The following is a 16,545-nucleotide window of genomic DNA, read 5'->3' on the forward strand; positions in this document are numbered from 1 at the left end:
CTGCTTGTGTTCCCTCTCTCGCTGTCTCTCTGTTAAAAAATAAATAAAAATCTTTAATAAAATTTTATTTATTCATTTGAGAGAGAGAGAGACAGGGAGAGAGGGAACACAAGCAGGGGGAGTGGGAGAGGGAGAAGCAGGCTTCCTGCTGAGCGGGGAGCCCGACATGGGACTCGATCCCAGGACCCTGGGATCACGACCTGAGCCGAAGGCAGACGCTTAACGACTGAGCCACCCAGGTGCCCAATAAATAAAATTTTAAAAAAAGAAAAAAAGATGGTGAGCAGAATCTTCTACTAATACCTCCCCACATTCCAGAAAGGATCCAAGGCTGTTTTATTGCTAGCAATTTGTTGGCAGGGGAGGGAAAAGAAGACTTTCCTAACTGTATCAGAATTTTATTAAAAAAAAAAAAAATTTTTTTTTTCCTTAGACTCTATACTAAGAAATGTCCTGTCTTGGAACCTGAATATGCTCCAGCTGGATAGGCAGTACAAGGTATGGTGAGACCCTAGAGCAGATCTGAGTGCTTGATGGCCACCTTTGATCCTTGAATGCAACTCTGGAGCAAGACTGTGTTTAATGGGCTGTATGTTACCCAAACATTGAGGACAAGGGCTTTGGATCCCTGAAACAAGAGTTTGGGGACTATGCAAAAAATAGTTAACAGGAGAAGACACAAAGAGAAGCAGAGATGGACTGAAAGATAGAGGTGCTAATACCACTCTGCCTCTTTTCTTGACTCTGGACCTTTTAGGCTTATTTCCCTTTAAGCCACACCTACTCTTTCAGAATGAATGTTAACTTTGTTTGTGATCTGCTTTAGCCAGTTCAACAGCCTGATTTAAGTTCTTTTTTTTAAATGATCTGAGATGCTTCTGACTGCTTACCATCAAGACAGGTAGAATTTCTAGGGAGAGTTGAATTTCTAGTTCCTTCCTACTCTGTGACACATAATACCTCCATGGTGATATCCAACATGTATGTTAGTTTCCCTTCGGTTTCCTTTCTGATTGCTTTGGGCACAGTGAAATACCTGTACTGCAAAGGACAGCATTCTTCCTCCTTCCTAAGGTTTCTTCTGCTAAGAAAGACTACACAGTGTCCTAAAACACACAACCAGATCCAAGTAGTGTACCTGGCCTTCTGAGATTTTCTTGTTCTTTCTGATAGATTATGTCAATCATATACTGAAGGAAAATAGCCCAAAAGCTTGGTTTTCACTAACAAGAGAATGCATAATTACTGAGGAAAAAACAAGTAATTTCCATAAAAACATTACACCTGTAATTATTCCTGCATCCTTTGGAGTTTTCTACTTTGGTAGGAAGTTGGTGGATAATGGAGATTATAGGAAAATAAAATTGTTTTTCCCCCTTAGGACTGTTTAAGAACAGATACCAGATCTGTTTAAAATTGGCAGAACTTGCAGTATTTTCACGTGTTTCTTTGTATGCTCATGTTAATACAAGTGGAAGCTTATAAAGGCCCAGAGACTAGTTTCATGTCCACTTTAATTTGTAATTCTGCCCAGCATTGAGCCAACAGCAGATGCGTGCCTAATAAAGGCTTTGGAACTATGTTGTTAATTCACAGTAAATTATCACATAAAAGAAACAGAACTGAATTAAAGGCTGGGACAAATTAGCTTAAATTTCAGAAGCTTTTGTCTAGGTATATAAATCTCTGTTATTCTAAATATCTATGAAGATTCTAAATCTTAAGAAAAGCACAAAGGCGCTGAAATCAGAAAACCTGGTTTGAATGCAGGCCCTGTCATTTATTGGCTAAGTGATTTGGGGCAAGTTAATTAAACTTCTTGTGATTCAGCTTGTTCATTTATAACAACTGAGGATATGATAATACCTGCCCTTCCTATAACTGAAAGATATTTTGAGAATCAGAAGCTATGGAGTTTGTACAAGTACATTATATACGTCAATTTATAATACAAATGTAAACAGCAGCCATTAATATTATGCCTAATACTGCAAACAGCCCTGGGTTTGAATACATTTGGAAGATAGCAGTTTCAGAAACCGATAGACACAGGTTCTAGCCATCTTGCTCCCGGACTGTACTTTTGTAGGGCATGGCCCATTTTAGAGATGAAGCAGATTAAATGCTTACTAAAGCCAGACACAGCTGTACTAAGTCACAGAGCCAGAACGAACCCCAGAAGGGAAGAGAAAGCACATTAAGCAGATGGTTCTCAATCACCTTACGATCATGTTACACTTTCACCTATTAGAATTTGTGGCAATATACTTAAGGTGTTAAGAGACTGACAATGCCAAAGCACAAAAGCAAAACAACACTGTGAAGAATCTTTGGTTATTAACGGTCTACTACGGTTCACCCACAGAAGTCTGTTTTGCTGAGAACGGTTAACTGCCTCAAATGTGCTCTCTTATGGTCAGGCAAGGACACTATTTTACTTCAGCACTGGTATGACGTTATGCTCTCTCTCCCAACTCTTCCTAAAAGCTAGGGGTACCCTACTGTACCACATATCACATTATCTTATCTTATTACATCATAACAATATGCATTCCTGGTTAAGTTATTTACATTTTCCACATTTGTCAGATGCAGTGGCACAATGCTTCCCGGTTAAGAACCAGGATGTGTAATTAACGGGAGTCACTGCTGCATTCACAAGGAATTGCCTTTGAGAATACTTACAATGAATGGCAACATGAAATTTCATCCTAAGGTTTCAAATCCTGCCTCAACATGGTGTTATAGCAACATGACTCTACAGCAGATTATATTGCACGATTAGGATATATTACATTTTATGCAGTCAATAGGTTTTGAAAGAGTTGTTTTTTTTAAGATTTTATTTATTTATTTGACAGAGAAGAGAGAGCGCGCGCACGCACACAAGCAGGGGGAGCGGCAGAGGGAGAAGCAGGCTCCCCACTGAGCAAGGAGCCCAATGCAGGACTCAATCCCAGGACCCTAGGATCACGACCTGAGCCAAAGGTAGATACTTAACCGATTAAGCCACCCATGTGTCCCAGAAAGATCTGTATAAAAACCAAATTTTTCTGAAGATTTAAAGGCACAAGGCAATAAACTGTTAAAGGAACTCTTTGTTTTTAAAAACAATCACTTCTCAATTTTATTTACCTTGGAAATCCTTATTATATGTGGTATTTTTTTGAAAGAGGAATATTCCTCCTGAGCTAACAAGCAAAGCAAACAATACTGAAAAACTGTCCCAAGAGGCAGTTTTCTCCTTAAGGCAAAATTTAAATTAGCACAGCTCCAACAATGTGGATTGTTGATACTTTTCAATGTATTTGTAAAGACCAAATCCCATACGCCATCAGAAGTCAAGATGCCCAATATACGCATTACTGGAATTAAGAAATGGAGTAGAAAAAGGCAGGGCATTAAAAGACTAAGTTACCCTGAAAGATATTTCCTAGGCACTCAAAACCCTGTGTTCATCTGGAGGGTGTATGTTCAAATAGAACATGATGCTATGCAAGAATGTCCATTTTATTAAATATTTAACTTCTTCCCTTTGATATTCTGAGGATTTTAGTGTCTATAAAGCAAACGAAATAGAAATTGGATATTTACCTAGGAGATTCAAAAAGTCTAGGGATCAAAAGGAGAAGTAATGAGACCTCTGTATGGGGAAAGTAATCTCCAGGGACCAAGGAATGAATAACAGAGCTTTAAGCCTCTAGTCACCTTTTGTTTACACTTCTGACAATGTAAGTTTACAACCAGCTTTGTGGAGGTCAGGCAGCCTTTCTTCTAGCAACAGAAAGAAAAGCCGTATTTCAATTTAACTGTATCGTTATAAAATGATTGAAATCAACCACAGAAGAGTTAAATGTGGGGACAATCTTATTTCACATTTATTAAAGGTAACTATGTTATTCCAAGATCAACACTTTCATTTCAGCTCCCTCTTTCCCAAATTTCAGCTTAAAGGACAATTTAAACTTCTAAAACTCATCCAAAAACCTTTTAAGTTAAAAGAAAGGAAGAAAACAACTCCCTTTACCTGTTTTTGCCGAGGGTTTATCAGTTTTCTACTTTACCAGTACCTCACATTTAATTAGACAAAAATCACTATAAGGGCTTTACACAGATTATCTCTTTAATTATCATAAGCCAGTAAGGCAGGCCCTATTATTACATCCATTTTACAGATGAGGAAGTTGAGTTTCAAAAAAAATTATAACTTGCTTAGGTCAGAAAAGTGGTATATGGGATTCAAACCCAGGTACCTCTTAATAACTACATTGTTCTAATTCACTTAAATATTTTTTCAAAGAGCATATATACATATGTGTGTAAAATTCAGAAACAAAAATAGGATTAGCAGTGTCATTTATTAAAGCGTTTTAGTAAATGTATTTTCCACTATGTGTTAGGAATTAAAAATTCTAAGAATTATCTTTCCTATTGGCAAACCTGGAAAAAAATATTTTCAGCCCATGTTACATTTAAAAGCTAGTTTCTCCAATGATACTATAGAGCACTGCAAACTGGTGAGTTTAACATTCCTATAGAAAAATGGGCAAAGGATATGAGCAATTCACAGAAAAAGAAATACAAATAGACCTTCAATATACAAAAAAGATGCTAAACCTCCTCCGTTCAGAAATGGACACTCTATAGGAACAAGAACTTTGTTCATTTTTGTAACCTCAGCATCTTGAATAGAATAGGGGCAATTACTCAACCAAATATATTTGTTGAATAACTATATATATGTATATTTTTTTAAAAGCAGGGTCAAGAACTGTATGTATGAAGAAAAAATATTATATGCAATAATAATGATTTCATTTGGTGAAAGGAAGGGGCATGGCTAGCTTAAAAAGTGAGAGTTAAAATTTATGAAATATGCCCGATTACATTTCTGAACTTTGAAGCACATGCGTGTATCACCAATTAAAAATTTTTTTTTTAATTTTTTTTTTAAAGATTTTATTTATTTATTTGAGAGAGAGAATGAGAGATAGAGAGCACGAGAGGGAAGAGGGTCAGTGGGAGAAGCAGACTCCCCGCTGAGCAGGGAGCCCGATGTGGGACTCGATCCCGGGACTCCAGGATCATGACCTGAGCCGAAGGCAGTCGCTTAACCAACTGAGCCACCCAGGCGCCTAAGAGAATCGTCTCTACTTGAAATATGCATGTGTAGGCACATACACATATGCAATTTTTACGTATTGTAGAAAAATAACCCAACTGATTAATATCAAGGATTGTGAGACCAAAAGAATTGAAATGAGTGTATGTTGAGTGGAAAAAAAAAAAGTTGTACAGTATCTTTTATAATTAAAAAAATGAATATGAACATATCTTAACACTGCTTATATTAAAAACTAATTAGGAGACTGTAATGATTACATTTAGGGGGAGGAGGGAAACTAGATTTTTCTAAACATATCTTGTTCTGCATTTTGACTTTGAAATCATGTAAATATTTCACTTAACTCTAAAAAACCTAAGTCAAAAGGGAATCTCGAAAACCTGAAAGCATATGAAACAAATGAACCTATCTGTGTAACAAGTTAGTAGTTTAACCACACAGAAAGTGACCTTCAAACACAATACTGACTGTACATCACAGAAGGAATATATTAAAAGGAACTATAAAGAAATCTGAAATTCTTTTCAGCAACCATATTGTTAGTAACAGTATTTCTACATGAGTGTGTGTGTGTGTGTGTGTGTGTGTGTGTGTGTGTGAGAAAGAAACTAACATACTAAAGCAAATAGGTAATTATATATTATATAAATGTCATTGGGAACCATATATTGCAAATAAAATCAAAGGAATTAGAAGGAAAACCCTAGAATCCAAAATTTTAAATGGAAGTATATTGGTATGAATTCATGAAGCACTTTAGCACTTTTCCTTACAATGGGCAGGGGCTCACCTCTCTCCAGTGAAAAGGACTGAGAACTACTGGCCAACCCAGTAGTACAGAACATTCTTACTATAGGAATTGTTATAGCTAAGCATTATTTCCCACTAAAATGAAATGTGGCTCCTTAGAGAAAAAGCCAACTCTACAAGACCAGTGCTCTAACCCCTGAGCTATGGAGCGAAGAAAAAGCCAACTCTAAATATGGGGCAGGAAGCATACTAGATAAGCCTGAAACATCTCTTTGTATCAGAAAGCAAAGCAGCGGTCAGAGACAACTGACTTACTGTATTAAAATTATACCTAAAAAAAAAAAATTATAATTAACTGGGGTCCTGTCAGAAGGACACAGAGGGGCTCCCTCTGACCAAAGATGGGAAAAATAGCCACAAGAGATTTATGCAACCCAATCCACACTTTCACCTATCACCTCTGGAGGATGGTAGGGAACCAACATATTCTTGAAAACAGATAATGGGAAGTTTTTTCTTTACAAAATGGTTCCACCTAAGTAGAAGGAATGATAGAAATAAAATACAACCATTTTGCAGACCCCAATAAAACGAGGATTTAGACACTGATCAACAGTGGCTGCTAACTGTTGGACAACTTTATATGGATGTGTCAGACTGACAATGCCTGACACCCCAGGAAATCCAATCTCAATGTTATAAAAAGGAAAACCAGAGTGTGCTCCCGATGGACGTAACAGCAGGTCCACCTATGAAGCACTTTGTGCCAAACAATTCAAACCTAAATCTGGCTGAGCCTCTATACATAACCATCTGTTTATAGACAATTCAGGAGTAAAAGAATATGTTAAGTGACAGCATGGGAATGCAACAGGCAGTATCCAAATTGTGGGTTACTCTACAGGACAAATGACCAGGTTTCTTCTGTAAATAACTGGCAAGAAAAAAATGAGGAAGAAGGGAAGAAGTCTAAGATTAAAAGAGATTGAAGATACATATAAACCAAAGGCAGTATGTGGATCTTCTGGATTTGTATTATTAAATGACATTTTAGATCTAATTACTAAGTGGCATTTATGAGACAATCAGGAAAAAATAAATACTGACTGATGATAATTAAAGACGCTGGTTTTTTAGGTATCATACTGGTACTGGTTTTAGAAAATAAGAGTCCCAATGTTTTAAAGATTCAAACTAAAGATTAAAGTATATTTGGGATTTGATATAATTTTTAAGATAATTTCTTAAAGTACAGAAGGTGGGGGGAGTCCGGAGATGAAACAAAGTGGGGCACATGATAGACACCAAAGATAAATGATGGATATGAAGGGTTCATTATATGATTCTACTTGCATATGGGTTTGAAAACTCCAGTAGTTTCTAAAATGGGATTATGTGCCGGAAAATGTATTTTTTTTTTTTTAAGATTTTATTTATTTGTCAGAGAGTGAGAGAGCGTGTGCGAGAGCGTGCATACACAAGCGGGGGGGGGGGGGCGCGGCAGAGGGAGAAGCAGGCTCCCCGCCAAGCAAGGAGCCAGATGCGGGACTCAATCCCAGAACCCTGGGATCGTGACCTGAGCTGAAGGCAGATGCCCAACCAACTGAGCCACCCAGGCATCCCCAGAAAACGTATTCTTTACTCTTCTTCATATCCAAGGCAAAAAACACAAATCATTAGCTATTTGTTATTTTGCTCACTCAAGCCTAGCTTTGCAGATTATGGCTGCCCTAGAAAACTACTCTCATCTGCCCACAAAAAAATCACTGATCTAGAACAGATTTGAAAGAGCCCTTAGAGTCAGGTTAAAAGTATATCTCACTATCATTTCCTTACAGAATGCTACTACTGGAAAGATTTAGTTTTTCCAACAATGTTTTAAAGAGCCCCAAGCCCAAAAGAGGTGTTTTAGGGGTCAGGGCAAGGAGGTGGTCCTGTGGGCCTCACCACCTGCTTTTAAAAAAGCAAATCCTCTAATCTGCTTTTTAAACTAGGGCTGAAAGAGGAGAATTCTGTGAAAAGATGTCTCAGCTTTCCTAGAGTAATTTCTGGCAATAAGTTTTGGGGAGGTAATTATCATGAGTCTAGACCCCTACTGGTCTTTGCCTTTTCCTTTCTAATATACCCCAAGTGACTCCCTGGCCTAATAGCTCATTAGTTCTAGATAAGCTTTTTGCATTTGAACCCTTTTACTTGGGTGCCTAGCCCCCACTTGCCGAGTTCTTACTGGTCCAGGAATCCCCGAAGGTGTTTTTGTTGGAGAGGTGGGTGTCCCATGTAGTTGGAGTGGCCTGTGGGGCATCCAACCTGCCGATCTGTCCCAGGGGTCTGCTCTCCACGGCCCCACTCCCCCTGCCCCCCATAGCCAGCTGCAGCTCCAGGACTGCCAGGTCCACCTCCCAAGCACTCAGCAGTACCCTGGCCCAAATTCTACTTCTCTTTGGGGGGTCAAGCATCCTTCTCTATTACTTCTCCTGGAGTTTCTCGCTCTTCTCCATCTCTAGCGCTCTGCTCTCTCAGGCTGCTGAGACAGGCTTGTGTCCAGCTTGTTAAAAAGGTAGGCCCCATAGTAGCTCTGTGTGTTTTAGTGATACTATCTTGTAAATTTTCTAATTAAAAAAAAAATTACAGCTCTCTACTTTCCAGAGTAAATAAGTACTCTGGGACAAAGAGAAGGCTGAGAGTGCAGATTCACTGTGTCCTTGGAACCTCTGGTCCCTCCAGCCGACAGGCCCTACCACAAATCTGGGTAATCCTGGGCAGGCTCTTGCTCTTTCTTCTATGACTCTTGGGTCTTTTGAAAATCAGAGATGTATCTGGACTCCTGCTAATGTGACCCTTGATCACTACATGACAATAGGGAGTTATCCCAAACATTTCCTGACAGAGTATTTTCTTCTGTGTAGGGCACCAGAGGACATCTGGGGGTACAGGGGTGGGTGACTTGTTACTAACACTGTGCCCTGACCTAATCAAGTCTAAAAGCAGATAATCTGTCCTGTATCTGCAGGAGATTTCAAAACCAAGATGGTTTTATTCTAGTGATTAGATGTATTCAAAGTTGAATAATTTTTTTTATCACTAACAACATTTTCTCACTTCTCAGTCTTGGAAGTTATTGTCTAAGCTTGTATTCTCAATCTCTTTAAGGGTTTGACTTCAACTTGACAGTATATTCTTTGTATGACTTCTTCTAAATAGAAGACAGCTGTTAATCTGGCAACCTAATAATTCAATTCTAAAAGCAGTCATGAAGGATAAATAAAGGGTAAATGAAGTGATCATCTGGAGTCCTAATCTGCCATTTCAGCAAAATAAACCTTTGTGATTTGTAGCCACATTTACTAAAGAATAAAAGGCTTTATTCAAGTAAATATATCAATATAAATACAAGTACATTAACTAGAATCAGATATAAATTTAGTCCCTATCACATTTCTGTTGTAATAAATTTTTCCCTATTTCAAAATTGCGGATACTTTATATTTCCCTCCAAAAGTTTTTAAGTTTTGCTCTTTCACATTTAAGTGTTTGGTTCATGTGGAATTTATTAACATTTGTGTATATGAAATAAGGATCTGTCTCCTTTTTGGTTTTTTTGGAGGGTGCCCATTAAGTGACTATCTCAGTACCATGTACCTAACAATCTGTTCTTCCCCTCACTGACCTGCCATGCTAGCTCTACTAGTAAACCAGATTTCCTAGACAGGTGGGTCTTGGGACCTTTTACTTCCATTCTACAGGTCAGTCTGCCTCCAGGACAATCCTGCACTAAAGATTTACCATCAGTCTTGACATGTGGTAGAACAAATGCCTTCCTTTCCCCCAACCTGGTTCTTGAGCAGTTGTCTTGGCTCTTCAAAGCCCTATGTGCTTAAATATATATTTCAGAATCCATGTTTCAACTTCCAAGGAAAAGGGCATTGAGATTTTAATTAAAATTACATCGAATCTGCAGATCAATTTGGCAAAAACATCTTTATGACAATGTATTTGCCTTCTCAATAAGTTTTAGGTCTTTCAGTTTTTTTTTTTTTTTAAGATTTTATTTATTTGAGAGAGAGAGAGAGAGAGAGAGAGAGAGAGAGAGAGAGCAAGAGAGGGAACACAAGCAGGGGGAGTGGGAGAGGCAGAAGCAGGCTTCCTGCGGAGCAGGGAGCCTGATGCGGGGCTCGATCCCAGGACGCTGGGATCATGACCTGAGCCGAAGGCAGACGCCTAACGGCAGAGCCACCCAGGCGCCCCAGTCAGTTTTAATATTACATTCTTTGCAAAGATTTATTCCTAAGTATGAGACTTTTTAATAGATACTCTCAATATGCACCCTCCCAGTTTTAGCTGCAGTTTGTCTGTTGATAGTACACAGAAATGGAAGAAGCTGATTTTGTATAAAAGCAACCTTGCCAAACTTCCTTACCACCTCTACCAATTTGTCTGTAGATACTTATGGTTCTGTTTATTTCTTTATCTCCTGGGTATGTTAGATCTCTGACTATGGCCTCCGAATAATGCTGAATAGCAAAGATGACAGCAGACATCTTTGTCTTATTCCTGATACTACAATTACTGTGCTTAATATCTCATTAACTAATTTGTTTCTTGTAACTTTTAACTAGATCAGAGAGGTTCTATTTGTGGTTTGCTAAGATATTTATTAACCATGAATGACTTTTTTTAAAAATTTCTTTTTAGAGAGAGAGAGAGAATGAGCAGGGGGAGGGACAGAGAGACAGAGAATCTGACACAGACTCCATGGTGAGCACAGAGCCCAGCATGGGGCTCTGTCTCATGACCTATGAGATCATGACTTGAGCTGAAATCAGGAGTCCAACCCTCAACCAAGTGAGCCACCCAGGCGCCCCTGCTTTTTATCTATTAGGATGATGGCATGTTTTTCTCCTTTTATTTATTAATGCTATTAATACAGTAAATAACATTTACAAAATCATAACATGGATCCAATGTTTCACAGTCTAATCCATTCTACATTAGTATCTTTTATACCAAATCCAGAGACATGATGAAATAAATACCCTCATTTTTATCAAACATAACAACTTGGGTCAAACTGCTAATAAGTTAAAAGATTAGAGCTCTGAATACATGTCATAAATTAGTCCAAGAGAAGAGAACTGATCCTTTGGAACACAGCCAAGATGATAAGAAGCCCTGTAAATATAAACCTGACTATAGCATGGTGTAGGCTAATTTTCCACAAAGCAACTCAACCCCCCGCCGCCCCATCCCGTCCCCTGCTTGCTGTCTCCCTCCCTCCCTCCCTCTCACAAGTTAGAGACAAATGAGCACAAACAGGGGAGTGGAAGAGGGAGAGGGACAAACAGACTCTGCGCTGAACAATGGAGCTCAACTCAGGGCTCGATCTCACCACCCTGAGATCACGACCTGAGCCCAAGTCAAGAGTCAAATGCTTAACCGACTGAGCCACCCCGGCGCCTCTATATCTGCTTTTCTAAAAACATCACCAAAATTCCTACTGATTCAAACTACTCTTCATATCGTCACAATAAATGCCCATTATAAATGCAGATTACTTATAATACGATTGAGGACACAGGCAAGAGGGATTTGATAACATTGAATACTCCACTTACTTTCCTATTCTACAATGAAACTTTTAAATTATTTATAACATATGCTCTGTTTATATGACTAGAAAGAACTTCATGCAAAAGATGGGCTTAAAAAAAAAAAACCGTAACAATTACTTTTTAAAATAGGAAACTGTTATGTTTTCCCCATATACCTAATTGCTGACAATTTCCTAAACTGCCTTCTTTTAAATAACTAAAGAATATTTTGTCACATTTACAAGCTTAATAAGTTGCAGCTCACTTATCAAGTTTAACTTTTCTGGTGAGGTCACTACCTAGAGCTGCATTCCTTTGTAGTTTTTCTTAGTGAGCTGCCCTGATTTCACTTTTGAGCAATTCCACCTTAACTTTCTCATCTTACCATTCTGGGTTTGACTAATTAAGACGCAACACAGAATATACAAATATAGTAGAATACATTCTGTCAAGTGCACAGTAACTACGGTTGTGATGAAAGCACACACACCAGGGCTCCCGGGCCCTAAAGAGCAGTAGAGAAATGCCTCTCCCGCCCTAGGCTAGGAGAGTGTCTAAGCACAGTGGCTCTTTCTGCTATTTCAACAATTATTTAAGCTATTTTGTAGGTTTCTCACATCAAAAGATTTCACCTGTGTTCTCACCAGACCATCAGGACTTATGAGTGGTAGGCCTGCCAGGTTTCCTGTTAGGGATTTCATGTCCTACAAAGAACTTCTTAGCCCTGGGCTCCCAAAGGAGCTGACAGAAACTGCGGAAGGCAATTGGGAAAGACACTCACTGCTTGCCACATAATCTACACACAGTATACTTGGTCGGTAAGTGCTTTTAGAGGACACCCTCTGGTTTTAATTAGTTCGTTACCTGTAACTCACTGATGTTTTCAAAATAAGCATACACTAAGACCATTTTGTTAGCAAGGGGCAAATACACATAAATCAGAAGTGATATGTACATTTTTTTCCTGGAAGAACAATAATTGAGACCAACTGGGACCAGAATCGTGGCGCAGAAGTGGAGTGAGAGTTACACAACCTACAAGTATTAAACAAACAAAAACTATCTTGTAGAAATTAACCGTTAATAAGTTCTTACCCACAAAGTGCTTTTTACAATCACACCAGGATCTATCCTTAACCTGTAATTTGGTCAACTATTTTACGAATAGCAGCATGCACTCGTGCCACACTGTGCGTGCACACTCGTGCGGAGACCGGGAGCTCTGGTGTCTGCTGGGTCTCAGGAATTTGGGACAATCTCTAGGATGAAATCATCAAGGGAATAAAAAGATACTAATGTTATTAGACAGTGTAAAATGGATCTGTTCAACAAACTGGAGCTTAATAAAAGTCTTTGTTTAAATGTAACTAAACTGTATCAACAGGCAGGCAATATTACCATCCACTCTTAATAAAACCAACAAGATCAAATGACCAGAAACTAAAATAGCACGGGGAGGCAGAGTCATAAAAGATGTATGATGAAAAGAGGAGCCCAGCATCAACTGCAAAAGCCAGTTCTGGAGAACCTAGCTAAATTGTCAACTAAAGGATTTATGTTCCCCAAAACCATGGCTGCTAACACTAAGCTATATGCTTTGTTCCTACAAGTACAGATGATGTTCTTCTCTTAAATGCACAAAGTACTTAAGCTAAATCCTTTCTCTGAGGTGGTAACAGCAATATAAACACAGAGCGGGGGGGAAAAACAAAGAGAAGGCACGCTTTTCTTCATGAACCAGAAGTATTTCATAAGAAAAAGTCAGCAGCGGTAACCATTTCAAGGCCATCCTACCTGTGTTTTTTGATGCCGTTGGAGAGAGCATCCCCACCACCACAGTCTTGTCCTGCTGACATTCTTTGTTTTCTACTGCTCAAGGGCTCTCCTTCCTCTTCCGAGGAGCACGCAGTCACAGCTTCCAGTCGACTCAGGGAACGCTCAGACTCGGACTCTGGCAGAGCAAGTTCACAGTCAATGAACCGAACTTGGGTACGAGGCTGCAGTCACAATGGATAGCTCCCTTAACGCATTAGGCTTTGAAAGGTAAGCAGCCTACTTTGTCCTTCAACAATCCATCCGTTAACCACCTCCTCGGGGATTTCAGAGAACCTGCACCCAATAAGGCTAAAGTGGATTTATGAAACAGATATAGGCTTATATAAACTTACAGTTAAACGATTTTACACATTACAAGAGATTTCCAAAGATTACCCAATTCTTTAAGAAATCATATTCATCCCCAAATTTCTATTTTTACGTTCCCTCTCGAAGCATCGTAAGCATAACTTACCAACAAAGCATTCATTTTCTAAAATTCACACATAAGGAAAAAAGCTATAGTGGCTGTACTTGTGGGAAGTTTAAATTACATCTGATACTGTAGACACACAAAAGCGAAGGTAATTTAAAAATACTTCAAGAAATACTTCTTCTGGTATGACATTATTTAAATCCTCAAGAGCTAAAGCTCAAAGTGTCCATATAAAATCCAATTATCAGGCAGGCATTTTTAGGATAGAAATACCACACTCCTAATTGGCTATGTATTCTGGGTAGAGCCATCTGCCTGTTTGGGAATACTAAGACAACTTATTTTTATACAACACATTATAGTTTTCAGGCATGATCACATTTTTCGTCTCTTTTTAGCACTTCCAGGGTGCCTTGGTGACAGCAAGGCAGGACTATGGGGTTAACCAGCGTGCTGATGGTCTCATGGTTTGTGAGTTAGGTGAACCAGGATTTGAACCCAGGTCCTTCTGACTCATTTAATTAATGCTCTATATATTTCAGCTCAATGCAGCAATCTCCCAAAAACTCTAAATTGTACCCACATTTCTATTAAAATATAAATTCAAGGTAACTTCTAACTCCCCTTCTTAAGCAAAGGACTATACACTCAACTGTCCTCAGCTCTAGGCAAGCACTCTTACACACATTCAAGCAAACTTCCTTAAACGAAATTTATTGACCATCTGCTTATATTATAGCTAACCTGGTCAGGAAATCAAATTTTTTTAGTACTTTCTTTTCCCTCTGCAACATTCTATAACTTAGCCAACATCAAAGAACCTTACTTTTATCACATGAGGTTGATTACATATCTTCCTTGACTTACAATGGGGTTACGTCCCAATCAACTCATCACCAGTTTAAAATATTAAGTCAAAAATGCATTTCAAACACCCAACCTACCCAACATCACAGCCTAGCCTACCTTAAATGTGCTCAGTCATTTACATTAGCCGACAAATGGGCAAAATCAGCTGACACAAAACCTATTTTATAATAAAGTGTGGAATATCTCATGTAATTTACTGAATGCTATACTGAAAAACAGAACGGTTGTCTGGGTAGAGAATGCTTGCCAGCCGATGAGTTGTTCACCCTTGCAACTGCGTGGCTGACTGAGAGCCACAGCTCACTGCCCTTGCCTAGCGCTAGCTCTGGAAAAGATCCAAATTCAAAATTCAAAGTATGGTTTTTACTGAATGCATATCGCTCTCACATCACCATAAAGTTGGAAAGAAAATCCTAAGATGAATCACTGCAAGTCAGGGAACACCACAGTAACAACTGTTGGACAAATACAATTGTAGGTTGGACAACACATCTTGAGCTCTGAACTCCGGACCCTCTGAATGGTGTTAAGTTACTTGGAGAAAGTCTTTCAATGCCAGTGAAGTTATTTTTATTTTCTGTAAATATAATTTTACTGGAATTTCTAAAAATATACCTTTGTTCAGTCATACATCTTATAACAAAGAAACAAATATTTTAAAAATAAATTTAAAGAGACTTATTTTTCATTGTCAATTTTAGCAGGCAGTCACAATCTTTTATTGAAAAAAATTAAAGAAAACCTGAATAGCCAATAACAAAGGACAGCTGCCCATTAGATGAAATTAGTTGTTAAAACTGCATTTACAAAAACAACTTAATAAAACCGAAAAATGCTTTTAACAAAATGCTAAGACAAAAATAATCAGGATACCATTTTGCAACTCTAAAATACAGAGCAAGAAAAGTAACTTTACTCTTTTTTAAAGAGAAACCAGGCTGGTTCAGAAGTACATACAGATGAGAACACTAAAACAACAAAAGTCTGTCTAGGGCACCGTGAAGTAAGGGGATCGGTCAATTTTCTGGGCTAAGTAGATGGGTATCAGGAAGGACTACGTGGGAGAGGTGGTACCTCAGGTAAATCTTCACAAAAAGAAGGTGGAGGGAAGAGCGTCTTTCAGTGGAAGCTGGCTGAGCAAATCCTGTATCAAAGATGACAACAGTGGTCTTGAGTTGGGGGTGGATTTTTCACATCTACATTTTCAAATTTGTTTCATATGAAAAAAATTAAGAATTTGAAGAGTCAAACAAAATAGTTTTGTCTGTATTCGTTAGTATTATTTAAGATGCATCAGTACTTTATAATTTAGATGTCATGAAAACCAAAAAGCACTGAAGCAAAAAACCTCAGGCATTTATTGAACAGCACTATGCACAGGACAATGTGCTTGCTATTCAAGAGCTACAAATCCTAAGACATATGTTCACCCAAAAAGAAAATTAACAAAAAGCAGATATACAGTAAACACCAAACAAGAAGTAAGGCAGTTAAGAGCTTCTATGAAGCAAAGAGACTTTTTCCAAAACAAGACTTGAGCTTAGTGAACGTTAGCTGAAGACCTACTACCTTTATCCATACTACTGAACGCCAAGCTTACCCCCAGAGCTACACCATCAGATGGCAGGACAGACCCTGGTCCTCCATGCCTGGTGGTACAACTTGACCCCCCCGCCCCGCCCCCTCCTAGTCTGCCTTTCTTCTACCCCCTTTCTCCCAGTTGTTCTACCTCTCCCCTCCCCCAATCCTTCCTCCCAACCACCTTCCCTCTCTGATAGGAACAGACTATCCCCACCCTTCCCCTGAAGGGCTCTAACAAAGGTCACAAATTACCTGAATATTGCAAAGTCCAATGGTCATTTTCCAATTCTTAAAGACTCACTGACTCATCCACAGTATCTGACTCTGCTTCATTCATTCCTCCCCTTCCCTTAACAAGAGCAGGCACTGTGGAGTCAAAG

General features: G+C 38.7%; 1 protein-coding gene across 11 annotated transcripts in view; it reads right to left on the minus strand.

The window, feature by feature from the left end:
- Window positions 1-16,545, minus strand: part of OSBPL1A (oxysterol binding protein like 1A) — a 223,603-nt gene that overhangs the window by 56,718 nt on the left and 150,340 nt on the right. For 10 of the 11 annotated variants that reach the window (XM_027576566.2, XM_027576564.2, XM_027576565.2 and 7 more), the window contains one exon: window positions 13,258-13,414. The exons of the other annotated variant lie outside the window; for it this stretch is intronic. In XM_027576566.2, the coding sequence (XP_027432367.1) occupies window positions 13,258-13,414 (157 nt within the window). The remainder of the gene's footprint in view (window positions 1-13,257; window positions 13,415-16,545) is intronic. 11 annotated transcript variants of the gene reach the window in all.

Source organism: Zalophus californianus, chromosome 14, assembly GCF_009762305.2.
Source record: "Zalophus californianus isolate mZalCal1 chromosome 14, mZalCal1.pri.v2, whole genome shotgun sequence".
Taxonomy (NCBI): Eukaryota; Metazoa; Chordata; class Mammalia; order Carnivora; family Otariidae; genus Zalophus; species Zalophus californianus.